The sequence below is a fragment of the Salvelinus alpinus genome, chromosome 22, assembly GCF_045679555.1.
Source record: "Salvelinus alpinus chromosome 22, SLU_Salpinus.1, whole genome shotgun sequence".
In the NCBI taxonomy this organism is placed as follows: domain Eukaryota; kingdom Metazoa; phylum Chordata; class Actinopteri; order Salmoniformes; family Salmonidae; genus Salvelinus; species Salvelinus alpinus.
In genome coordinates this window covers 26,898,872-26,925,932 of record NC_092107.1, presented here as the reverse complement: position 1 = coordinate 26,925,932, position 27,061 = coordinate 26,898,872, and the positions used below count along the sequence as shown (strand labels likewise).

At 43.5% G+C, this 27,061-nt stretch overlaps 1 protein-coding gene across 8 annotated transcripts; it reads left to right on the top strand.

Moving 5' to 3' along the window:
* Positions 1–1,690: 1,690 nt before the first annotated feature.
* LOC139549356 (transport and Golgi organization protein 1 homolog) lies at positions 1,691–27,061 on the top strand. 8 transcript variants are annotated; one of them, XR_011669869.1, is made up of 26 exons: positions 1,691–1,843; positions 2,444–2,590; positions 2,746–2,946; positions 3,292–5,571; positions 5,810–5,907; positions 6,008–6,361; positions 16,333–16,458; positions 16,587–16,608; positions 16,745–16,821; positions 16,927–17,004; positions 17,133–17,243; positions 17,699–17,770; positions 17,836–17,940; positions 18,058–18,174; positions 18,357–18,438; positions 19,511–19,563; positions 19,687–19,777; positions 19,855–19,993; positions 20,183–20,375; positions 20,562–20,629; positions 20,943–21,031; positions 21,433–21,517; positions 24,689–24,763; positions 24,869–24,915; positions 25,924–26,248; positions 26,405–27,061. XR_011669869.1 is itself a non-coding variant. In XM_071359772.1 (25 exons), exons 7-25 carry the CDS (start codon positions 16,333–16,335, stop codon positions 26,662–26,664), a joined length of 2,130 nt encoding a protein of 709 aa, XP_071215873.1. In that variant the 5' UTR covers positions 1,694–1,843; positions 2,444–2,590; positions 2,746–2,946; positions 3,292–5,571; positions 5,810–5,907; positions 6,011–6,361; the 3' UTR covers positions 26,665–27,061. The 8 variants fall into 8 exon arrangements, 7 of the variants coding, with proteins under 7 accessions (XP_071215873.1, XP_071215872.1, XP_071215878.1 ...); XM_071359772.1 differs by lacking the exon at positions 21,433–21,517 and having other exon boundaries at positions 1,694–1,843; positions 6,011–6,361; XM_071359771.1 differs by lacking the exon at positions 21,433–21,517 and having other exon boundaries at positions 1,694–1,843.

Genomic DNA, 27,061 nt, shown 5'->3' with positions numbered 1-27,061 from the left:
CACATGGCAGAAAAACATACAAATAAATACTGATTTAAGATATCTTTGGTACATAATTGGTCTAGCCTAAATTAAATAAATGCAGCGTTACCCTACAATTATGGAGAATTTGTATTTGATCTTGAATAGGCTAGTAATATATTTAAAAAAAAAAAATCATAATTAATAGGCATTACATTACCATTCGCTACAGAATCTCACCACCGTGCGTTCATCTCCTCCCCTCTCTCCTTCATTCCTTTCTTCAGCATGCAGAGGGGCTGTCAACCGTTTAATTAAATAAGTTGCATTGTGAAAACATGTCACTATCGATGTTCCCGAACAGTTTTCACTTGGTTTCCCAAATTAAGCATACTGTAGCTGCAGGAACAGGGTTGGAGAGGCCATGACATACAGAGTTTGGGCGGAATATCACCTGTCAAGGCAAAATAACCGCAGTAGCCTACCTGACATGAGTGAAATGAACCAGCGGAAAAGTGGCAAGCTTTTTGTGTGACTTTCTCAAATGATCAATAGCCTATAGTCACATGCAGCCCATATATCTTTTGATTTCTACGACATTCTATGGTTTATATCATTCACAACTAAAGTTGCCAAATAACTCTAAATCTAGTGTATAGGACCTGTTCAAATGATCACTTTTATGCTCAACATAGCCATAGCATCCTATGACGGTGCCACATTGAAAGTGACTGAGCTCTTCAGAAAGGCCGTTCTACTGACAATATTTGTCTATGGAGATTGCATGGCTATGTGCTCCATTTCACACAACTGTCAGCAAAGGGTGTGGCTGAAATAGCCAAATCCACTCATTCATCGGGTGCCCACATACCCTATATATACAAAAGTATCTTGTCTGCTAAATGAACAAACCTACAGCCTATGGCATGGCTCACAGCCAGATAACATACAGTAGGCTAACTCATGTTCTGTTCTTCTGAAATACATTTTCTTCATATCATCATGTTTCTTTAGACCTGCCTAGAACAAATCATGGATTTACTGTGATGGTGTATATTGAATTGATTTATTATACTTTTTTAAAATGTAGATGTTCCAAAGGTGTGCATCAGCGTCATGTTTGCATGGATACCTGGAAATGTTAAACGTGTTGATGTTAATTAACAGTAAATTACCGTGAGACAGGCAGCTTTTGCATGACAACCAGCTGACAAGATTTTATGACCGCCACAGCCCTAGATGTGGTACAAATCACATTATTGTGGGAGCACCTCAACACATAGGCTTGGTCGCTAACTCTACATATAACACCTACTGATTATAGCCATGTATTAATACACTGCTCAAAAAAATAAAGGGAACACTTAAACAACACAATGTAACTCCAAGTCAATCACACTTCTGTGAAATCAAACTGTCCACTTAGGAAGCAACACTGATTGACAATAAATTTCACATGCTGTTGTGCAAATGGAATAGACAAAAGGTGGAAATTATAGGCAATTAGCAAGACACCCCCAATAAAGGAGTGGTTCTGCAGGTGGTGACCACAGACCACTTCTCAGTTCCTATGCTTCCTGGCTGATGTTTTGGTCACTTTTGAATGCTGGCGGTGCTTTCACTCTAGTGGTAGCATGAGACAGAGTCTACAACCCACACAAGTGTCTCAGGTAGTGCAGCTCATCCAGGATGGCACATCAATGCGAGCTGTGGCAAGAAGGTTTGCTGTGTCTGTCAGCGTAGTGTCCAGAGCATGGAGGCGCTACCAGGAGACAGGCCAGTACATCAGGAGACGTGGAGGAGGCCAAAAAACATTTGTGAAAAACTGAACAGAGAGACAACACAGACTGAAAATCTGCCAAAGAGCTGGACTCGTGTTTGTGTGAGTGAGTTATACTACATTATGCCAAATGTAGACTTAATAACATAGAAATTTCGATTTGATAAAAGTGGCCTTTTGTAATTCTCACCTTCACTGTAAGAAAAATGGCAGAAAAGGAAGTTGGAATGGAATGCTGGGAAATTCACGTAGTCGGTTACGACAGAAACGCATAATCAAAACATGTATTTATTTGTATCTAACTATTCAACTGTCACTTTATTGCATTCTTGTACGTTTCACACAACATAATAATCAAAGTAGATAAGAATTTGTAATTTTTTGAAAACAATAATCAAATGTTGTGCGTTACCAGGGTAACCGGGGTAAACTACCAAGTGTGCTTGCTGCTAGACTAGCTAAACTATGCTCTAGTTAAACTACTGGCCTTTTATTGTGCATAAATATAGCTAGTAAACTTCAACACGTTTCGTGAAGACACGTAAGAAATATACCTAGCTACGAATCTGTTGATTGTGTTATTGAGCATTTTGCCCAGGATATTTTCTAACACAAAAATGTCACAGTTAGAAAACGGTATCGTTAGTAGCTAGCTAGATAGGTGATGTTGTAAATTGCTTGGCTAATTTCGCTCGAATTCAGTGTTCACAGACCATCAGGATGCCGGTTCCTTTGTCTGGGGTAGAGCTGCTCAGCGTGTGTACAGTGCTCCAGGACTGTGCTGCACAGCTGTCGGTGCTGGGTCACATCATGCCCGACACCTACAGGGGTCGTCCAGAAGCTGATAAGGTATTATCTGATTATCCTCAGCTAACATTATACGCGGAGCTAATGTCAATTGGCTTTTTCAAGCGATGATGCGTCTTTAGCAAATTAATGGTATGCTTGCTATCTAAGCTGTAATTTTCTCCTATTCAGCCCGTATTCATATGTTTTTGTGGAAGTTTGTGTCAGCCGACATTGGACAGGTCCTTGAACAGCAGAAAGGGGCAGAGCAGAACCTGAAAGCAGCCCGTCAGTTTGAGAGAGTCTGGGAGACTGTCAGATGCCACCCGTGAGCTGCACAGATCCCAGAAGGAACTGAACCACACACTAGAGGAGAACCCACTGTCCCCTGACAACCTGGCCAAGGTGCAGAGAGACAGGTGGGTTCCAGATAGCTCTTGTTCGGGGCTTTAGTGCACGTTCCGACTTGGACCAGAGCTAGGTTCCAGACAATTTAATAAAATAGAAGCCCACAACTCTGTGCTTCAAACAGAGATGTATTATGATTTATTATGCACACGAGACAACTTTTCATTGGGATCTTTTTCAGGTCAACCACTGAACTAAACACATTGCCATTTTTTTACATTTGTCAAACATTTCCAAGGTGCAGAGCAGACTGTATTAACTGTGAATCCAAAAAGTACCCTGTATGCCATCTACCTCATACATAACGATCATGCTCTCTCTCTCTCTCTCTCTCTCTCTGTCTTCCTGGCATACAGTCAGTTTGTGGGTCACGTGATTGCTGATGTGTTGGCAGAGCTGCAAGAGAAAGGGACCTTTCACAGCTTGCTTTTCGCTGTGGGAGAAGAGAAAAGAAGGAAGGCCAACCTCCTGGACATAATAATCAGGTCAGGTTATGGTCAATATGAATATGTAGGCTAATAATTCATTGTCTGTGCAGGCAATAGTCAAATTCTTTCAAAACCCACACAAAGAGGAGGCTGCTGAGGGGGAGGGTGGCTTGTAATAATATCTGGAATGTTGTAAATGGAATGGTATCAAACGCATGGATGTGTATGATACCGTTCCAGCCATTTCTATGAGCCTGTTTTATTTTGATTGAAAACAGAGCTATAATTTGTCTTTGCTTATTATAGGACTTGCATACAGTGTCTGCCTTAAAATTCAATACGTAAAAACGTACTGAAAGCAGCCCATGTTCAGTGATCCTTTCCCATTTTTTTGTTGACTTGTTCTAGTGAAGTGTAGACTGAAGTTAAGTGTCCACAGCCAGTGTTTTGCTTATTGAGTGGGATATAAATGATACCCCGCTCGTTTTACCAGGCTTTGTGCGTTTTGCTTAGAAAGTAATCACGTTCAGAACTCTAAAAGGAGGCTAGTAGACATGTTGTTGGCGAAGCAGAGCCAGCATTGGCAAGCTAACCTTCAAGCTTAGGTTATAGTAGCTAGAAAGATAGGTACATATTGTCCTCTCCTGGGTAAAGAGAACCACGATGAAGGATCCTCTCCAGTAGTCGACTGTCTTGTTTTGCACACTTTGTACAAAATAATAAAATGCAGTACTACAGGATATTTCTTAACGTAGCTCTTTATTAGCTAGCTATAACTGGCATGTTCACGTATCGCCAACCAGGATCAAACTGACCATGACCTAACCATTTGGGTGGTCTTAACCAATCATAGCACAGTATGATATGGCGGTAAAATGCATCCAATTATAATTCAGTATGTTTACACATGATTATTACATCCCCCTTCTTTTAAAACAAAATATTTTTTTTTACATATTCTAAGCGTTTTTTAAAGTTTTTTTTTTTAAACATGCTCTGCAGTTTGAACTCAAGGTTGTCAGGACCCGGTGAGAGAAACAGTCACTAATAGTGTTGATGATCGTTTATATGAGAATGAGACCAAGTCAAGACGCTGGACAGGGTGGAATCAGATATAGTAAAGGCAGTTTATTCTGAGTCAAAGATATCTTGTCAAGCGTGCACGGACTCGTTCTTTAAGCTCAGAGGGAACTAGCAGAAGAGAGTCCCTAAACATAGCGTGCATTAGGTTTTATACATAATATGATGTTGGTTGATTCTGGTAGTTCTGCTCTTCTGACTGGTCGGTGAAGAGTTGGAGGCGGGCCTGCTCTAGCCAGAACAGTAGCTCCATTGGTGCACAGCAGAGTCCTCTGCTCTTGGCACCCGACCAGTAGAGAGGGGAGAGAAGTGTGTGTGTTCATGCGATGTAATGTTTGTGTGTCCAGGAGTCATGTGATAAGGGGAACTGTAACTGGCAGTTACTGTCTGGGGCTATGGGTTTCCTGAGTTAGAGGGATGTGAGCAATTACTTAAGTCAGGCGGTTTAGTTTGGCGCTTCTATAACTGTTTTGTGCGGTCAGCATCCTTGTCACAATGGGGTAGCATTGTGTCAATGAGGAACCTTGTTCTGTGCAATAGTAGTCTTGTGTTTTAGTCATGGGGTGTGTTGTGCAAGCTTTTAATCCTATGGTTACAAGCAGGCTCTACAAGCAGCCGAAGGGCCCTAGGCCAGTATATGAATATATGTATATATGACAATAGTCGGCAGAACCCAGAAGATGAGGCAGACACAGCAGTACTAGAGACGGTGGTTTAATCAAGGTAAAAGATCTTCAGGCAAAAAATATAAATCCACAACGTCAAAAGTAATGCCAAGAGAAAAAATGAATATCCTCCAAGATACAATGAAAATCCACAAAGTGGTAAGAACAACAGGGAAAAAACAAACCTCAAAAGAATAATCAAAAATAAACAAGAACAAAACCAGAGTACCTCAGGAAAATCCAACTAGAGAAATATATGTTCACAGCATGGCTGGGGCTGGGTGCTAACATACAAACACAGAGCAAAGAACTAAGGAACACTAAGGGTTTAAATACCTACAAGGAAATGAGGCACAGGTGCAAATAATTAGTAGAACAAGGGAAAAAACAAAAGGTTCAAAAAGGCGCAATGGGGGCATCTAGTGACCAAAACCTGAACAATCCTGGCCAAATCCTGACAAAGGTAAGTAATATTGCATACTACACCAACTGAATCAACATAGACTCTGAAACAATGATCCAACATACTGTTACTTTTCGTACAAGGGATTCTCAGCAACTCAGCTATCACAGTAGAAATACATCTTAACATTTCAAACAAATACAATACCAAAGCATTTCAAATTAACTTTCAATAACAAGTTTACAGTCTGGAACTCTTTTAGGGCAGTGATCCACCTACACCCTTTGACATTTCACAGGTCTAGGACAGCTCTGGGCTTGACCTCTTTTCCTGACCTTGTGCGATATGATGCTGAGCATGCTTCTGTGTCAGTCAACAGCTCTTGTGGTGTTGCAGGTAAGTATGGTGTATGTTGTGCTGTGTGTGTGTTTAGTCCATCACGCTCTCTTTCAGGGGAACAGTTCATCTCATCAGTGTGTTGTTCTTTTGTGTTCAGTAGGTGACGACGATTGCGGCGGTACACCGCTCCTTCTGCGGTGCGGACGTGATATGAACGTTCAGTGTTAGCTGGCTGGATGACGACTGCTGGCTTCCAGAGGCCATGCTCCTGGATTCTAACTGACTCTCCGTCGATCAGTGGTGGCAGTGGTTTAGCTGACCTGTTGTAGTATCGCTTTTGTTGTTGTTGTCTCTGTGCACGTTTTTCATGCATTTCCTTGTAGCTGACGACCTCAGGTTGCAGCTGCTGGTTGGTGCTGGGAAGGGTTGAGCGAAGTCTGCGGCTCATCAACAGCTGGGCTGGTGATTTGAAGTTGTCAACTGGAGTGTTGCGGTATTCAAGGAGACTGAGGTAGGGGTCTCTCTTGTCTGCTTCTGCTTTATCCATGAGTGATTTAGCAATCTGCACAGATTTTTCAGCAAGGCCATTACTTTGAGGGTAATGCGGGCTTGTGGTGACATGTGTGAACTCCCATGCTTTTGTGAAGGATTCAAACTCATTTGATTTGTAACAGGACCCATTGTCAGATATTAAAGTCTCTACAATTCCATGCCTGGATAAAGGCTGCTTTCAGCTCGTATATCACAGCTGCAGATGTAGTGCTGTGAAGGTTGTCGAGTTCGAAGTATCTGCTGTAGTAGTCCACTGTTACGATGTAGTCCTCGTTGTTAGGTAAACAGATCGGTTGGACCTGCCAGGGTCGGTCTGGGATACAGTGAGGTAACATTGGCTCTTTGGTGTTTGAGGGGCGTCGTTCAAGACATATGGCGCATTTACCAACAATGTCCTCTATTTGTTTGCACATTCCAAGCCCATGTGTCCAGCATGGATCTTTGTCAAAATCTCTTCTCTGAAACTGGTAGGAATGATGATTTTTCTCTCCTTTGAAAATTATTCCGTTGATCTGTGATAGTTCATCACGATGGTTCCAGAATTCTGAGACGCTCTGAGGGCATTTTCTCCTCTCCTCAGGCCATCCATCCTGTATGACTTTCCTCAGCTGTGCAAGTTGCGAGTCCTTTTCTGTTTCTGCTTGGATCTCCTTCAGTTTTGTATCACTAACTGGTAAGTTGCTGTACACAGTGTGCACTTGCATGTCCATGCCTTCACTGAGGCTGCTGTCCTTATAGGTAAGAAACTTCCTGGAGAGTGTGTCTGCGACAGGGATGTCTTTGCCTGGACGGTGAGTGATTGTGAAGTCGTATTTTTGTAGTTGAAGAATCATTCTCTGTAGCCTTGGCGGGGCTGCGGCTAGTGGTTTCCTCATGATTGACTCAAAGGGCTTGTGGTCGGATTCCACAAGGACTTGTCGTCCATATATGTACTGATGGAAACATCCGAACAGAATGGCGTAGACCTCCTTTTCAATTTGAGCGTAGTTGATTTCACAGTCTGTGAGAGATTTGGAAGTGTAGCCAATGGGCTTTCCTTCTTGCAGTAGCACTGAACCTAGTCCTACTTCAACGCGTCCACTTGGAGTCTGAGCTCTTTGTCGGGGTCGTAGTAGGCACGGATTGGTCCTGGTTCTCTCGTGATCAAGTCTTTCACATTCTGGAAAGCAATGTCGTGTTGCTTGTCCCAGAGAAACTCACTGGACTGCTTTAGCAGTTGATGCAGGGGTGCATTAAATCAAATCAAATCAAATTTTATTAGTCACATACACATGGTTAGCAGATGTTAATGCGAGTGTAGCGAAATGCTTGTGCTTCTAGTTCCGACAATGCAGTAATAACCAACAAGTAATCTAACCTGACAATTCCACAACTACTACCTTACACACACACACAAGTGTAAAGGGATAAAGAATATGTACATAAAGATATATGAATGAGTGGTGGTACAGAACGGCATGGCAGATGCAGTAGATGGTATAGAGTACGGTATATACATATGAGATGAGTACTGTAGGGTATGTAAACATAAAGTGGCATAGTTTAAAGTGGCTAGTGGTACATGTATTACATAAAGATGGCAAGATGCAGTAGATGATATAGAGTACAGTATATACATATGAGATGGGTAATGTAGGGTATGTAAACATTATATTAAGTGGCATTGTTTAAAGTGGCTAGTGGTACATTTTTACATAATTTCCATCAATTCCCATTTTTAAAGTGGCTGGAGTTGAGTCAGTATGTTGGCAGCGGCCGCTAAATGTTAGTGGTGGCTGTTTAACAGTCTGATGGCCTTGAGATAGAAGCTGTTTTTCAGTCTCTCGGTCCCTGCTTTGATGCACCTGTACTGACCTCGCCTTCTGGATGATAGCGGGGTGAACAGGCAGTGGCTTGGGTGGTTGTTGTCCTTGATGATCTTTATGGCCTTCCTGTGACATCGGGTGGTGTAGGTGTCCTGGAGGGCAGGTAGTTTGCCCCTGGTGATGCGTTCTGCAGACCTCACTACCCTCTGGAGAGCCTTACGGTTGTGGGCGGAGCAGTTGCCGTACCAGGCGGTGATACAGCCCGACAGGATGCTCTCGATTGTGCATCTGTAGAAGTTTGTGAGTGCTTTTGGTGACAAGCCGAATTTCTTCAGCCTCCTGAGGTTGAAGAGGCGCTGCTGCGCCTTCTTCACAACGCTGTCTGTGTGGGTGGACCAATTCAGTTTGTCCGTGATGTGTACACCGAGGAACTTAAAACTTTCCACCTTCTCCACTACTGACCCGTCGATGTGGATAGGGGGGTGCTCCCTCTGCTGTTTCCTGAAGTCCACAATCATCTCCTTTGTTTTGTTGACGTTGAGTGTGAGGTTATTTTCCTGACACCACACTCCGAGGGCCCTCACCTCCTCCCTGTAGGCCGTCTCGTCGTTGTTGGTAATCAAGCCTACCACTGTAGTGTCATCCGCAAACTTGATGATTGAGTTGGAGGCGTGCATGGCCACGCAGTCGTGGGTGAACAGGGAGTACAGGAGAGGGCTCAGAACGCACCCTTGTGGGGCCCCAGTGTTGAGGATCAGCGGGGTGGAGATGTTGTTACCTACCCTCACCACCTGGGGGCGGCCCGTCAGGAAGTCCAGGACCCAGTTGCACAGGGCGGGGTCGAGACCCAGGGTCTCGAGCTTGATGACGAGTTTGGAGGGTACTATGGTGTTAAATGCTGAGCTGTAATCGATGAACAGCATTCTCACATGGGTATTCCTCTTGTCCAGATGGGTTAGGGCAGTGTGCAGTGTGGTTGCGATTGCGTCGTCTGTGGACCTATTGGGTCGGTAAGCAAATTGGAGTGGGTCTAGGGTGTCCGGTAGGGTGGAGGTGATATGGTCCTTGACTAGTCTCTCAAAGCACTTCATGATGACGGAAGTGAGTGCTACGGGGCGGTAGTCGTTTAGCTCAGTTACCTTAGCTTTCTTGGGAACAGGAACAATGGTGGCCCTCTTGAAGCATGTGGGAACAGCAGACTGGGATAAGGATTGATTGAATATGTCCGTAAACACACCAGCCAGCTGGTCTGCGCATGCTCTGAGGACGCGGCTGGGAATGCCGTCTGGGCCTGCAGCCTTGCGAGGGTTAACACGTTTAAATGTTTTACTCACCTCGGCTGCAGTGAAGGAGAGCCCGCAGGTTTTGGTAGGGGGCCGTGTCAGTGGCACTGTATTGTCCTCAAAGCGGGCAAAAAAGTTGTTTAGCCTGTCTGGGAGCAAGACATCCTGGTCCGCGACGGGGCTGGTTTTCTTTTTGTAATCCGTGATTGACTGTAGACCCTGCCACATACCTCTTGTGTCTGAGCTGTTGAATTGCGACTCGATTTTGTCTCTGTACTGGGACTTAGCCTGTTTGATTGCCTTGCGGAGAGAATAGCTACACTGTTTGTATTCGGTCATGCTTCCGGTCACCTTGCCCTGGTTAAAAGCAGTGGTTCGCGCTTTCAGTTTCACGCGAATGCTGCCGTCAATCCACGGTTTCTGGTTTGGGAATGTTTTAATCGTTGCTGTGGGTACGACATCGTCAATGCACTTCCTAATGAACTCGCTCACCGAATCAGCATATTCGTCAATATTGTTGTTGGACGCGATGCGGAACATATTCCAATCCGCGTGATCGAAGCAGTCTTGAAGCGTGGATTCAGATTGGTAGGACCAGCGTTGAACAGACCTGAGCGCGGGAGCTTGTTGTTTGAGTTTCTGTTTGTAGGCTGGAATCAACAAAATGGAGTCGTGGTCAGCTTTTCCGAAAGGGGGGCGGGGGAGGGCCTTATATGCGTCGCGGAAATTAGTATAACAATGATCTAGGGTTTTCCCAGCCCTGGTAGCACAATCGATATGCTGATAGAATTTAGGGAGTTTTGTTTTTAGATTAGCCTTGTTAAAATCCCCAGCTACGATGAATGCAGCCTCAGGGTGTGTGGTTTCCAGTTTACAAAGAGTCAGATAAAGTTCGTTCAGGGCCATCGATGTGTCTGCTTGGGGGGGAATATATACGGCTGTGATTATGATTGAAGAGAATTCCCTTGGTAGATAATGCGGTCGACATTTGATTGTGAGGAGTTCTAGATCAGGTGAACAGAATGACTTGAGTTCCTGTGTGTTGTTATGATGATCACACCACTTCTCGTTAATCATAAGGCATACCCCCCCGCCCCTCTTCTTACCGGAAAGATGTTTGTTTCTGTCGGCGCGATGCATGAAGAAACCAGCTGGCTGCACCGACTCCGTTAGCGTCCCTTGAGTTAGCCATGTTTCCGTGAAGCAGAGCACGTTGCAATCCCTGATGTCTCTCTGGAATGCTACCCGTGCTCGGATTTCATCAACCTTATTGTCAAGAGACTGGACATTGGCGAGTAGTATGCTAGGGAGTGGAGCGCGATGTGCCCGTCTCCGAAGCCTGACCACGAGACCGCCTCGTTTGCCCCTTTTTCGGCGTCGCACAGGGTCGCCGGCTGGGATCAGATCCATTGTATTGGGTGGAAGGCAAAACACTGGATCCGTTTCGGGAAAGTCATATTCCTGGTAGGAACGATGATGAGTTGACGTTAATCGTATATTCAGTAGTTCCTCCCGACTGTATGTAATGAAACCTAAGATTACCTGGGGTACCGATGTAAGAAATAACACATAAAAAAACAAAATACTGCATATTTTCCAAGGAACGCGAAGCGAGGCGGCCATCTCTTTTCGGCGCCGGAAGTCCATTAGCATTGGAGAGGCTGGGTAGTAGTTGACCATGCCAAGCACTGTTTCCAGCTCTGCACGGTTCTTTGGTGGCTCAATTTCTTTTATGGCTAAGATCTTCTGTGGATCTGGCTTGATTCTAGTCGCTGTAAGAACATGTCCGAAGTAGCTGACCTCTGTAGCGCCGACTGTGCTCTTCTCGGGGTTGAGCCGGACTCCTCTCTCGCGGGACCTTTGCAGCATCGGCGGAGGTTTCGGTCGTGCTCCTCTTTGGTTCGACCATAGACAAGGATGTTGCCCACAATTGCCACAACTCCGTTGAGGCCTTCGTACACTTCGTCGATCTTTCGCTGAAACTCGTCTTGGGCTGAGATAATCCCAAAAGGCAGGCGACGGAACCTGTAGCGTCCAAACTATAAAGGATTTGCGTCAATTCAAATCTGGTATCAGGACAAAATGTGATTCAGAGTCCCCGAATATATTTTAAGTATTTTTATTAAACTCAAGCGATAAATGGTAAATGCAATTTTCGTATATACGGGTTCACTGTAACACCTCGCAGGGTAGAACAGGGAACTGGCAGGATGTAAGTAAACAGCTGTTCTTATACTGTGATGGACGTAGTTCCAACCCGTATGTTGGCCTATCACAGTAAAGTGATAACAACACAGGTATATTTTGGTTATCACTATGGCAACAGCCTCCGGGAACAATACAAAACACAATATTTACATCTTACATCTGAGCGTGGTTTAAACTTGCTTAGCCTATCGTCAGCGCTCAGGCTGGTCCCAGCCTCTTGGCGCTCCTTGGTGTCCGGCACTGTTGCTGTGTAGATTACGCTCCCACACCCCAGAGACTGAGGTCAGACAGTTCTGTAACATTGTTTGAGCCACTTGCACCTGCATAGAAAGCACACTGTTCTCGCTCAAGGCTAACCACAGCTTCCCAGCACACTTATCTGGGGCTAACTGTTATTTCCAGCACACACACACAGACACCCAGGCCAACAGTTGCTAATATTCAATCACGTGATGTAGTATTGGGTTATAGCGCAATAAACACAGATCCTCACAAAACGGTGTGTTGAATGTTGTGAGCTTAGATGACTTTTCTGTGAGCTTGATAGCCCAGTAGCCTGATCTAGCGTCCATGACACTGAAGTAGTGTGCTCCCGCTAGCTTGTGTGTGATGCCATCTAGCGTCGGTAAAGGATAATGGGGGCGTTTGATGGGGGCGGAATGGCCGATTAATCAGGCCGATTTCACGTTTTCAGAACAATCGGAAATCTGTATTTTGGGCGCCGATTTGCCGATTTTTTTTTTTTTTTACACCTTTATATAATCTTTATTTAACTAGGCAAGTCAGTTAAGAACACATTCTTATTTTCAATGACGGCCTAGGAACGAGGCAGAACGACAGATTTTTAACCTTGTCAGCTCGGGGGATCCAATCTTGCAACAGTTAACTAGTCCAATGCTCTAACACCTGATTACATTGCACTCCACGAGGAGCCTGCCTGTTAGCGAATGCAGTACGCTAAGGTAAGTTGCTAGCTAGCATTAAACTTATCTTATAAAAAACAATCAATAAATAACTGTCATTGCTCCAATGTGTTACTTAACCATAAACATCAATGCCTTAAAATCAATACACAAGTATATATTTTTAAACTTGCATATTTAGCTAAAAGAAATCCAGGTTAGCAGGCAATATTAACCAGGTGAAATTGTGTCATTTCTCTTGCGTTCATTGCACGCAGAGTCAGGGTATATGCAACAGTTTGGGCTGCATGGCTCTTTGCGAACTAATTTGCCAGAATTTTACGTAATTATGACAACATTGAAGGTTGTGCAATGTAACAGAAATATTTAGACTCATGGATGCCACCCGTTAGATAAAATACGGAACGGAATAAACGTTTTGTTTTCGAAGTGATAGTTTCCGGATTAGTCAAAGGTATATGGTTTAGAGAGAAATAGTCCACGCGTTATAATTCCTGTAATAACTTGCCGCTGAACGTGAAAGGGGTTCCCTCGTTATTTTACCGTTCATGTCTTCCATAGAGAATGTCTTGATCTACTTCAAATAAGGTCTGTGTTTCGTGCAGGTTTAAACCGCCTCGACGTTTTGATACCCGTGTAAATCTCACTAGGATAAGGTGACGTTTGTCAACATATTTTCATAAATCCACTCTACAAAAAAAATAATCTTCGCTTATATTTAGCCAATATTGATCAGAGTTACCTTGTCCTATGGATATCTACACAGTTATAAAATTGGCACGGTGGTGTAAGCTATGGAATAAAGCTATGGAATAAATGAAGGAACCGCTTTTCAGATTTTGCTAGAAGGTGTCATGGGAATTATGATTCGCACTTTGGTTGTCAATTCTTACCATGCCCATTATTAAAATAGGATTTCCTGCATATAGAAATTAAAGTTTTTGTTTTCAACATTCATCACAGGTAACTTAAACTCTATTTTTATTCAGTTGAGAGTATTTGTCTCCTAAGCAGACTCTTCAGTATCATTGTCACTTCAGAGCTGTGTGTGTGTGTGTGTATTTATGTATTATATTAAGTTAAAATAAAAGTGTTCATTGTTCATTCAGTATTGTTGCAATTGTCATTATTACAAAAATGTGTGTGTGTGTGTATGATATATATATAAAACATTTTTTTCTAATAAATCATTAATCGGTATCTGCTTTTTTTGTCCTCCAATAATCGGTATCGGCGTTGAAAAATCATAATCGGTCGACCTCTAGTGGAGACATACTCTGAGCTTGCCTCTGTGTGGTTTCTCCACCACCACTAAGGCGTTTACCCAGTCAGTCGGTTCTGTAACCTTGGTGACTATGTCAGATTGCTCCATGCTCTCCAACTCTTTCTTCAGACGGGCACGGAGAGCAAGGGGAATCTTTCTCGGTGGGCAGACCACAGGGGTTGCGTCTGGGTCAAGGTGAATGGTACATTCTCCTGGGAATAATCCTATTCTTGTAAACACATCAGTCAACTCCTCCAGTACATTTTCTGTCTCTACTGGTGCTGTCACTGATAAACTAACTTGATGAGGTCCATGTCTAAACATGCTTTAAGACCTAGCACTGCAGGTGCTCTAGTGTCAACAACATAAAAGTCCAACATCATGTCACTTTCCTTGTATTTGCATTTGAAAGTGCATGTGCCTTTTACTGGGAGCTGTTCACCACCATAACCAGTCAGTATGCGCGTGGTGGGCTGTAGCTCGCACTCAAATGTCAAGCTGCGGTACTTATTCAGAGGAATGTTTACTTGTGCACGCACCAGTGTCTAGTTTGAACTTTAGCTCTGTGCCTTGTGTTCCTATCTCAATGTCAGCAAAGGCTTGCTCTGTCTCTGATATTTGACTTTTCTGTGTCACTGAATCAATAAACAGTTCATCAGCGTTTGACTCTTTGATTGACATTTCATCTTCACTCACTGTGTGTACTGTTTTTCCACGGTAAGCTCTGCACACTTTTGCAAAGTGATTCCATTTTCCACATTTAGTACACAGTTTGCCTTTAGCTGGGCAATTTCCTTGTTCGCCATGCACTTTGTATCCGCGACATCCACATGTTTTGGGGCGTTTTGAGTCTGTGTCGCTCTGTTTTGGAGTTATGTCTCTCTCTGTTCTAAAACGCGCTCTCTGTGCACCGGAGGTGTGCTTTGATGTCTGCCTGACTGCGTGCACTGCTTGTTCACGTGATGCGCTCGTGTTACCACGCGAAATGGTTTTCATCTGAGCCAGTGCTAGCTCGTGAGATCTGGCTATGTCGATAGCTTTGTCCAACGTTACCTCAGACCCAACATTCAACAGTTTCTCTCTCACTCGCGGTGAGTGTATTCCAAATACAATACGGTCCCTGACCATCTCATCCTTGTTTGCATAATCACAGTCTTTCACAAGCAGACGCAGCTCTGTCACAAACTGTTCAAAAGACTAGTTAGTTCCCTGTACTTTCTCATGGAATTTGTACCAAAGGTACTGAAAACATACTACGATCGTTTTGAAGCATATGATGTGCCGAAGACCAATACTGTCTTGTTTTGCACACTTTGTACAAAAAAAGTTAAAATGCAGTACTACAGGATATTTCTTAAACGTAGCTTTTTATTAGCTAGCTATAACTGGCATGTTCACGTATCGCCAACCAGGATCAAACTGACCATGACCTAACCATTTGGGTGGTCTTAACCAATCATAGCACAGTATGATATGGCGGTAAAATGCATCCAATTATAATTCAGTATGTTTACACATATGAATATTACAGTCGACTACGTTGATCAGCTGGTGAAGTAAGGATTTTCGGGTTTACGCAAACGAGTTGCATTGCAAGTCACAAGCCAAACTAACTAGATAGCCAGCTCAACTGTCAAAGTAACGTACAGTAGCGATGGATTCGGGAAGAAACAACCCCTTTACCCACTTTGCCCCTGATGACAGAATCTGATCAACTGTCTGTCTTGTACTGTCTTGTACTTCGATATGTAAGTAGTTTGCTACAACGTTCTTCCTATATCTGGGTCTAAGATAGAGAGGTGCCTTCAAGTTGTTTAATTTTGCTTTGACAGCTTCCCCTTACATAACTATCACTTGAGGTTACATGCTATTAAAATCTACATGTGGCTCATGTCCAGTGATATGTTATGTAATCATCTGTTTTGTTTATTGGCCATTTTACAGGGTGAAAGGCTACATGATGCAATCTTTTGCACTCTAAATCCACATAGGCCTAAGGCTTGTTAGTTAGATCCACTCTGTGGTGATTAATTTAGCTAGTCCCTGAATTTCAATGAGTGACTGCGATGGAAGTTCTGTATTGTGCAAAGGTCACCATGGTTGGACAGTGGTAGGGCCCCAGTCCAATCCAATCCCCATTAATTACATAAGGTCAAGGCAAATCTTCTCTCTATTGATTTTGATCAACAACTAGGTTATAGGCTACATCTATTTCTAAACCCACCTTGATTTGATCTGAAGATATGCCTCTGCATTGACTGAGAGGGTGCTCAGTGGGATAACCATTAGCCATGCTTGTAAACAGAACACTGGAATGCCTGATGGTTTAGTTCAATGTTTTTAACATCACTTATTTTCTTCTGTCATCTCAGCCCAGCTATTACCCAATTTATTTGCTAAGCCTGACATGTGCTGTAGTAACACTGATTGGACCTGTCTCTCCCCAGATGGTCACCAGCCTGACAGAGAACTGGAAGCCAGGTCCAGACTTCTACGGCGTGTCCTGTGAACCCGTGCTGGTCACTGCAGGTGCCGGGGTCATCGGCTTCCTCTTCTGGAGGAGCATTCTATCTGTAAGTCGTTGTTGCACAGTTACTGCTTTCATAATTTCATAATCTGATTGCTTTATGTTATTCTATGATGTATTGTATGCTACCGTTGAGGAGGCTGTTTGCTGCCACTTTTCTTTTCCTTCTCACAGGTCAAAAGCAAGTCATATCTAAGTAAGTTCTTCTCTCTGGCTATTTAGGGTGCATAGTGAATCTTCATTCATATTGCTTACAGGCTGGTGTTCTTGTCATGTGTAAACCATGTCTGATTTCATACTCTTGTCATGGTTTTTATTCGCTACTGAAAAAGAGATGGTGGACAGGATGAAAAAGCTTGAACAAGAGAAGAAGGAGATACTCCAAAAGGTCGCTGAACAGCAGCAACAGGTAAGTTGCAGAGACTTTTTACTGACTAAGATCCAGACTTTTGAGTTCAATGTGAATTAAGGGACATAATGTTTTGACAGTATATTTCTACTGGGTTCCCCTCAGGGCGAAGAACTTAAAGAAAAGCAAAAGCTGTCTGAAAAATCTGCCACTTTATCTCTGGAGAAGATCCAGGAATTGGAGGTGAGTCTCTAAGAAATATTATCTTGATCACATGTCATTGTCATGCTGACAATTATTTGATTTTTTATAATTTTTTTCTTCTCCATAGTGTTTAAATTGACTAAGCATTTTCTTTTTCTATCCAATAGAATATTGTGCAAGAGATGGAGAGACAAAATGAGCGCCTGGAAGAGGAAAATAACTTACACGCCATATCCTTTGACAAAGAGCGGGCCAATACTGCGAAACATGAAGATATGGTGAGTAGTATTGAGCGATTTAGCTGTAATTAAAATGTTTCAGAACAACCAATTCTCTGACGTCGGTTCAATTATTTGAATTCCATTAAGTTAGTTTATTATGTGAGCTCAATGTGCCGTTTCTCTAGAGAGAAATCAAATCAAGCACTTACTTCGGGACGTTGTAGTTTTCAACAGGAAAATAAATATTCAACATAGTTTAGTGCAGAAAATGTGGTAATTGACTAAAATGACCACAATCCATTGCACCTACAGCTGCATGGACTTGCGCGGGCAGACAGAGAGAAAGGAACAGCCTGCAAATGAGAGAGAGACACCCTAGAGAGCAGTTGCTTTCGTGATGTAGACAGCATAGGCAGCTACTATTAGCCAGCTACTATCCTAAATAGGATGGCTCGTTGATGAGGACAGAGAAAGATGGTTGTCATTATGCTTATCATTATCTTTGCCCATAGATGTCCGAAATGGACAAAACCATTGAGAAGTTGAAGCGCAGCAAGAAGAAGACCCAGGATGCACTCTCGAAGGTATAGCAACAATCAAATGTAAAGTGTTTATTTCCTTTTAATTATCCTTATCATTGAATCTGTAGTCTACCATTCTGATGGATGAAGCCAAACTCCGCGAAGATGCCCGGAATGTCCAGGTCCACGTTCTGGAGAAGGATATTGCCACCCTGAAGGAGGAGAACCTCTCGGTGAGTACCAATATGGAACAACGATTCACACTTTAAGCCTCATGACATTGTGTAGGACTCATTGGCCATGCAGGGCCTGCATTGCACCGTCCTGATGACCTAATTTCCTTGTTACAGCTGCACCATGCTGCCAAGTTGTGGGAGGAGAAGCACAGGGAGACAAGCGAGCAGATCAAAGTCTACCAGAAGTCCCAGAAAGACCTGGAGGATTCCCTCCTTCAGAAGGACCACAACGTTGAGTTTATTTTATACGTTACGATATTGTTACACACATCAATTCCTGTTCACACCTTCTCAAATGCACCCTGATGACAAAGAAACATGTCACCTGTATTATGTTCCAAAAAAATACTTCTTGACTGATTCCATGGGAAAAGTGTAATGTATCAATTGGTGGTTCTCAACCTCTCTGGCAGGTTCTATCTGACCTGCTAGGAGACCTGGAGGCCTGCGATGACCTGAAAGGTGGAGTTGTTGCTAACGGGGTAGCCTCTAACGGTAAGTCACCTGACACTGTGTCCTAATCAGAGGAGGCTGGTGGGAGGAGCTATAGGAGGACGGGCTCCTTGTAATGGCTGGAATGGAACCAAATACATGTAAACAGTGTGCTTGACTCCGTTCCATTTATGCCTTTATAGTGAGCCAGTCCTTCTATAGCTCCTCCCACCAGCCTTCTCTGATTAGGATACTGTCATGTGATTTGGTCTTATGTAGCAAAATTTGAAATTGTGTTTTTTTACATTGGATTAAAGTAGAGACTCGGAGCATCAAAATGGTATATCATACACTACAGTTGAGGAACAATGGGAAAGTAATTCTGCTTTGAAAGTTGATAAACTTGTAACCCATACTGGAGAGCTCTTCTTTGTCTATACCCATTCAGCATTGTTCACACATATTGTTAGCTAGCTAACAATATGCTTTATTTTGCAATGAGAAAACGACTTTCTGACAAAATTAGAAACTTATATCTGAAAATGGTTTCCCTTAGTTTGAAGATGTATTCAGGAGACAGGTGTTTTATACAACAGCCTTCTATGTGTTCTATTTTCGACTGCCTCTGCATATTTGCAATCAAACCACAGAATTTTCTCCATCTCCTTAGCTATCATACTCTGCTTCCACCGGACAGTCCACTGATTTCAAAACTAGGGTGTCCTAAAAGTGGAGAGCATCTTTCAAAAAAGCTGCGTTAGAAAGGGTTACTTACACATACTGAGAAGCTCATGTTATAGACAGAAGCCTGCTACATGGCAGACCAATCCGAACTCGTTTCATGGCGCGTCCAGCTCATCCATTATCTCAGCCAATCATGGCTAGAGGGAAGGTTCCTTCCTTTTTCCGTGGCTAAACTAACTCTGCTCATAGTTTACCATTTTTATTCGTATTTACGGATGGCATACAAGTTTGTTATTAAGGCACATGGAAGTTCACGTACCAGAAGGCATTTTGCCCCCAAAAACACATTTTGATAGTTATTCATTCAAATGCCTCTCCTGTGAAGTATTGACGCGCGACATACGCCTACTTTCCTGAAACGTGTCACTGTGTTTACAATTATTTGTTTCAGACAAGCAGACCATCATCCAAAACCGCCATAAGCAAATGATGGATGTCTCTCGGGTAAGACTGAGTTCTTTCTTGAACGGACCCAGATTTCTGTGTCCCTGAAGGCAGGTAAAACTTGTGCTCAGAACCAAGAAGTGTGTCAACTCTTGCACTAAATGTTGGAAGAACTTTCCACAGGTCCAGACCACTCTGTCTGTTGTGGAGGAAGAGCGCGATCGCTTCATGACCAAGCTGCTGAACGAAGAGAAGTCCAGGAAAGAGCTGGAAGGTATGTCCCAGCAACTAGAATTTGATATGCATCACTGCCTTTTCTCTCTCAACACTATCAACTTGTTTTCACCACAGAGCAATTTCAGAACCTGGAGCATGACATCTTGTTGGTGAAAAGTGACAAGAACCACCTGGAGAACCAGTACAAGACCCTGCAGCAGAAGAATGACATCATGACAGAGATGTACCAGCAGAAGGAGAACGCTTTGCAGCAGTAAGTGGAATCAGAAGCAGTGCAGTTCATGTGTTAATACCATAGTAGGGTTTGTTCACCATGGTTCCACAGCATGTAAAAAAAAAAAAAACATTTTTCCTTGTCTTTTACTGTATTCTTTTACTGTGAGGTTTGAGGTTTTCAAATGGTCTTTAAATAGTTTGATTTAATTTGTGTGTCGCCTTACAGGAAGCTGACCAAGGAGGAGTTTGAGCGCCCCAACAAGGAAGACCGGCTGACGGAGATGGACGGCAAGGCCCTAGAGGAGGAGGTCAAGGTGTGTAGGCAGCGCGTTAAGGAGATCCAGGACGAGCTGAAATGGACCGAGAAGTTCTACAAAGCTCAGATCATTGAGCAGGAGCAGAAATCTCACGAGAACTGGGTTTGTACAATACAACTTTATTAGTCCATTTGTTAAAGAAACGACAAATGTCTCATATCTCAACCCCCATCGATGGCACATACATTAGGATCAGGATTTTTTTTTTGAAGTCTTCTGTTTGGCCAGTCATTTGTAAGGTGAATTTAGTCCAAAACAGGAGATTTTAAATGTCTCTTCTTTCTCTAGGTGATTGCACGCGCCGCAGAGCGAGCTCTGTTCGACGAGAAGAAGGAAACAACTAACATTCGTAACTTGTGAGTGCAACACTAATACAACAGACTCAATTGGGCTATACCAAAGCAGGGCTCACCTATTGCTCACTCAAAATGGAGACAGGCAGATCCTTTCATTTGGTTTATTTTTGGTCAATCTCACATTTACTTTTTGAATTAGTCATAATAGTAAAGTAAAAAGAGGCACATTGTGAACCAAAGGTTGCACTGCCAAGTCGAAGGGCCACAAATGCAAGTGTTTTGGTCACAGTTTTGCAATGCAGTAAGCTGTATTAGTCTAGATTTGGAGGTACAGTATTGAGAATCTAAATGCCTGTTCTCTTTTTCACTCTAGACTGACTGACATGTCCAGCAAGCTGAAGGAGCTCTGTAGGCCTCTGTTCAAGCCCACCCCTGGGATGGCTCCCATGCCTCTCCGACGAGGTAAGAACCAATCCTCAGTTCACGTTATTTAGTACTGGCACGTCTGGGGTACATTCAGTAAGGCAAAATCGTCAGAACATAACTTGCAGGTAGAAATGAAATGAATAGGGCTGATATGACTCTATTCTTGAGGACAGAGAATCATATTTATATCTGAACGTTCTGTAACGTTCCTGACCATTTCTATTGTCTTGTCGGTTGGATATCATCTGTGACTGCGTTTCAAATTAGATCTTGGACTTTTTGACTGTCTGATACCTCATCTGCTGTTTGACGTCCACCCTCTGAAATGCATGTTTTCCTGGGGTTTTGATTTGAATTCCTTGTAGCTGGTCCAATGTGGAGAGACTGAGAGTGGTATTTGGCTGAGTGTTTTGTTGTTAAATGGTTTTGCTAAACAGGTGATTCGTACAGGCCCTCACCTGTGAGAAGTTCACGGGTGCCCCCCCCCCCCCCCCCCTGTGGGGCGAAGGAACAAGCCCTACCGTGAGTCTCCTGAACCCACGCCCCGGACAGCCTTGGCCCTGATTGGCCGAGCAGTACCATCCCTCAGCCAATCAACCATCCCCCCCTTGTTCACCCTTGTATGCCCTGACTCCCCGCTTCTTTTTCACCTTTCCTTTTTCCCTGTCTTTACCTCCGCTGTGGTGTTTCAATAATATCCTTTATTTTTCTTCCTACTGCTCTCATCCTGCTCCTAGTTGGTACCCATTTGACCTTTTCCTCTTCCTAATGTTTGTCTTCTAATTACGTCCTCTCTGATTTTCGAAGACATTCTTTCCTGTCTCTTTCACTGCCATCTTTTCTCCCTCTACTGCCATACCCATCTTTCTCACCTGTGTTTGCGTGTCCAGTGATCTAGAATGTTTCCATGCCTTCGTTTGCTTTCACAATTTGGAATAACCGCTCTTGCATCCCTCTTGCTCTTTCAGTACTATGGTGGTGTTTTTGTTGTGTTCAGCTGTTGTGAGATCATATGTGTGTGGCAACTCGTTAGGTTACTAAAGCTTCAGCCTTTGCTTTCCCTTGTGTTATTACTGCATTCCATACATTTGTATATATATATATTTAAAATATACACTACCGTTCAAAAGTTTGGAGTCACTTAGAAATGTCCTTGTTTTTGAAAGAAAAGCATTTTATTTTCAAATTGATCAGAAATACAGTGTATACATTAATGTGTAAATTACTATTGTAGCTGGAAACGGCTTTTATTTTTTACATTTTATTTTTTGGAATGGAATATCTACATGGGCGTACAGAGGCCCATTATCAGCAACCATCACTCCTGTGTTCCAATGGCACGTTGTGTTAGCTAATCCAAGTGTATAATTTTAAAAGGCTAATTGATCTTTAGAAAACCCTTTTGCAAGTATGTTAGCACAGTTGAAAACTGTCCTGATTTAAAGAAGCAATAAAATTGGCCTCCTTTTAGACTAGTTGAGTATCTGGAGTATCAGCATTTGTGGGTTTGATTACAGGCTCAAAATGGCCAGAAACAAAGCACTTTCTTCTGAATCTCGTCAGTCTATTCTTGTTCTGAGAAATGAAGGCTATTCCTTGTGAGAAATTGTCAAGACACTGAATATCTCGCACAACGCTGTGTACTACTCTCTTCACAAAACAGTGCAAACTGTCTCTAACCAGAATAGAAAGAGGAGTGGGAGGCCCCGGTTCACAACTGAGCAAGAGGACAAGTACATTCGTGTCTAGTTTGAGAAACAGACGCCTCACACGTTGAGGAACTGGCAACTTCATTAAATAGTACCCGCAAAACACCAGTCTCAACGTCAACAGTGAAGAGGCGACTCCGGGATGCTGGCCTTTCAGAAGAAAAGTCTTTGTTTCTGGCCATTTTGAGCCTGTAATCGAACCACGCAGCCGTTATACTGCTCAGAAAGGAGACACGTTCTGTCTCCTAGAGATGAACGTAATCCTAACCGACTTGCCAAAACTATAGTTTGTAAACAAGAAATTTGTGGAGTGGTTGAAAAACTAGTTTTAATGACTCCAACCTAACTGTATGTAAACTTCCGACTTCAACTGTATATACACATACACACAGTACCAGTCAGAAGTTTGGACACACCTACTCATTCTAGGGTTTTTCTTTATTTTTACTATTTTCTACATTGTAGAATCATAGTGAAGACATCAAAACTATGAAACAACACATATTGAATCATGTAATAACCAAAAGTGTTAAACAAATCAAAATATATTTGAGATTCTTTAAAGTAGCCTCCCTTTGAATTGATGACAGCTTTGCACACTCTTGGCATTCTCTCAACCAGCTTCACCTGAAATGCTTTTCCAACAGTCTTGAAGGAGTTCCCACATGCTGTGCTCTTGTTTGCTGCTTTTCCTACACTCTGGGGTCCAACTCATCCCAAACCATCTCAATTGGGTTGAGGTTGGGGGATTGTGGAAGCCAGGCCATCTGATGCAGCACTCATCACTCTCCTTGGTCAAATAACCCTCACACAGCCTGGATGTGTGTTGGGTCATTGTCCTGTTGAAAAACAAATGATAGTCCCACTAAACCAGATGGGATGGCGTATCACTGCAGAATGCTGTGGTAGCCATGCTGGTTAAGTGTCCCTTGAATTCTAAATAAATCACAGACAGTGTCACCAGCAAAGCACCATCACACCACACCACCTCCATGCTCCACGGTGGGAACCACACATATGGAGATCATTCGTTCACCTACTCTGCGTCTTAGAAAGACACGAAGGTTGGAACCAAAACTCTCAAATTTGTACTCTTCAGACCAAAGGACAGATTTCCGTCAGTCTCATCTCCATTGCTCTTGTTTATTGGCCCAAGCAAGTCTCTTCTTATGGGGGTCCTTTTAGTAGTGGTTTCTTTGCAGCAATTCAACCATGAAGGCCTGATTCACGTGGTCTCCTCTGAACAGTTAATGTTGAGATGTGTCTGTTACTTGAAATCTGAAGCATTTATTTGGGCTGGTAACTCTAATGAACTTATCCTCTGCAGCAGAGGTAACTCTTGGTCTTTCCTGTGGCGTTTCTCATGAGAGCCTGATGGTTTTTGCGACTGCACTTAGAGAAACTTTAAAAGTTCTTGAAATTTTCCAGATTGACTGATCTTCGTGTCTTAAAGTAATGGACTGTCGTTTCTTTTTGCTTCTTTGAGCTGTTCTTGCCATAATATGGACTTAGCCCTATTTGGTAAAAGACCATCTTCTTTATACCACCCCTACCTTGTCACAACACAACTGATTGGCTCAAACACATTAAGAAGCAAAGAAATTCCACAAATTTAACTTTTAACAAGGCACACCTGTTAATTGAAATGCATTCCAGGTGACTACCTCATGAAGCTGGTTGAGAGAATGCCAAAAGTGTGCAAAGCTGTCATCAAAGGGTGGCTTCTTTGAAGAATCTCAAATATTCTGATACTGGTACTTCTAGTTCTGGAAGAATAATATCCTACCATGACATGACCAAACATTTTCCTCGGACTGCAAATAGACCAGACTTTGCTATAAATAGATGGTAGCAGGAACCAGTAACGTGGTCTAGAGTCAGGTGCCTAATGACAACCAGGAGAGCCAAGGTTAGCATTCTAGAAGATTTGAGAATATTGCAGTGTTTTACGTTGATGTATCACCGTGTATTTATTGTCCAACAGGACCACGACCTCACTTTGACCCTCACGGCCGCCATTACTCTCCGTATCACAAACACCCAGTGGCTGCTAGACCTGGTAGGGATTGTATTTTTTGTCAATGAGGGTTGATGTGGTATTATTCCCTAATCGAGCCCTTATCCTATATCTCCTCTAATCATTCTTCCCTTTGTTCCTCCACAGACACCATGGCCCCACGTACATCCTCACCAAGCAATCTGGGCAGCTCGGTAAGTTTCAGTCAATTTGAGACAATGTGCATCTCTCCCCCCTGTTCCTCCATCATGTGGGTGTGTTTGCACTAAACAGACCGCTTCACTAGAGTCACAGGCTGAGGCCCAGGCCTCCACAGAGAACCCAGAGGCAGTGAGTATTATGTTCGAGGCAGCGGTGGCAGGGATGCGGATGTGTGTGTGAGCATGCTTACCCCAGCCGTGGATCAGTGGCTGGAGTGGCAGTCAGCTGGGTAGTGGCGTCACAGGGTTGTCAGACTTAACATTGCTGGCTGGATTCAGACATGCGTGGTTGCTTGTTTTAAGGCGCTTACAGACGGGCTGCGGTAAACTGAACATTTCTGCCTACCGTGTGTAGATGCCAGCGGTCCCGGTTGTTGTCAGCTCGGCGGTTGTGATTAAAACATTGGTTGGTTGGTTGGTTGGTTGGCGAGAAGAACTCTGCTCATTGGTCAACCATGCATATTTTGAAGCCTTGAGCGTAGAGCCAGCGCCACGAATGACGCCACTTGCGAAACTGCTTGCGTTTTGCCGCCCTACTCCCATTGAAGTCTGAAGACCTTTGCCGCTTCCCGTGGCCCGTCTGTAAGCTCCTTTTATATTTTCCCTATATTACAACACCCTCCCTCTGACACCCGTTGAATGAATTGGTGACACTGTTCTACAAAGCCATAACTTCAGCACAACTACATGATGGATATCTTAAATGTGTTATCATTTAAAGCTAGTGTGTGTTTGAGGTTAATGCTTTGTGGAAACGGTCCTGATTCTGAATCAGTGTGTGGAACTTGGTCGTGTGATTCTTGTGGGACTGTGTAACTTGACTTATTATTGTGGGATATTGTTGTCTTTCTCACCAGTGCATAATTGTCTGTTTTGTTCTAACCTAACGAAACTGTTTGAATCAGATGAAAGGGTCTCTCATTGTTGGTGCCAGCAGCAGGGCTACAAGCACAATGGACCTATTGCTATTCTTTGTTTTAATATTTTTTTGTGTTCCTCCAGAACTCTCGACCTCAGGGTCCTGGCTCCCTGCTGGTCTCTCCCATCAGCTCCCCCCTCGACTCAAGCCTCAGACCAGTCATCAGCCATCCCTCCGGACTCTGCCACCGTCCTCTTCCCGGACCCCACCACATCCCTCCTCCCCCACCAGACAACGGACACTCAGGCATGATGCCTCCTGGACCCCCACCGCCTAACAGACACCCGCCTGGTCCAATGATACCACCCGGACATCGACCTCAACCTCCTGGTGCTTACGGTCCCTCTTCCCCACACAACCGGTACCTTCCTCCACCTTCTCACTATGGACCGGTGCCTCCTCCATTCGGTAGGTGGTGAATTCTGGCCGCCAGCTTTTATCTCAAGTTGAGTCTTTGCTATTAGTATTTCAGTTGTGGTTAGCAATGCTATTGTTATGTTGGTACTACAGTGTTATATTTGTATGTTCATTTTTCCTTCTACCCTCCTATGGCCCGACCCATAGGACCCCCACATACCTACGTGCACTATGGACCACTTGATCACTTCATCCCACTCCGACACCTGCCCCCTGGGGTGGCCCCATTCCCTCCTCATGTCGGCCCCAAAGACTTCCCTGTGCAGCCACAGGTCCCACATGGCCATGACTCTTCAGTGGGCCCCCAGCCCGGCGCTGGCCCCCAGGGCCAGGGGCAAGACTACAGCTCCCAGCAGGCAACAGCTGCCCCCCAGGACTCAGTCAGCTCTGCCATGGCAGAGCCTTAGACACCTACCAACCGTTAACGACCTGGCTACATTTAATCAACCACGATTCATCTCTTTATTTTTTCCTTTTTGTTTTTAATAGGCTGAAAATAAATATCATATGATATACTTGCAAACAACAGAAGTATCTAAAAAGTTAGTGTTCCTATTAAAGCATCAGAAAATCAATGTCTTATGTTTCGTGTCTGAAATGTAATAATGGAAGAGGAGTAGAACTGAGGCTTGTTACTCTGCAAGTCCTATTGTGCAATAACATTTCTATTGTATGACTGAGGATTTTAAGTTTCTGAAAGGGTATTATGTTGATTTTGTATTAATTTCACAATGTTATCATGGTTTCCTGTGGAAATTATTCAAAATAAATGGACCCCAAGCTTTTGGGTTGCTTGATCGATCA

Excerpts from the sequence above, each read along its gene's own strand:
- LOC139549356 (XM_071359773.1), top strand. The coding sequence starts at position 16,333 with ATGGTCACCAGCCTGACAGAGAACTGGAAGCCAGGTCCAGACTTCTAC. Across the intron at positions 19,564-19,686 it reads AAATGATGGATGTCTCTCGG|GTCCAGACCACTCTGTCTGT; the intron begins GTAAGACTGAGT and ends AACTTTCCACAG. Across the intron at positions 19,778-19,854 it reads GTCCAGGAAAGAGCTGGAAG|AGCAATTTCAGAACCTGGAG; the intron begins GTATGTCCCAGC and ends TTTTCACCACAG.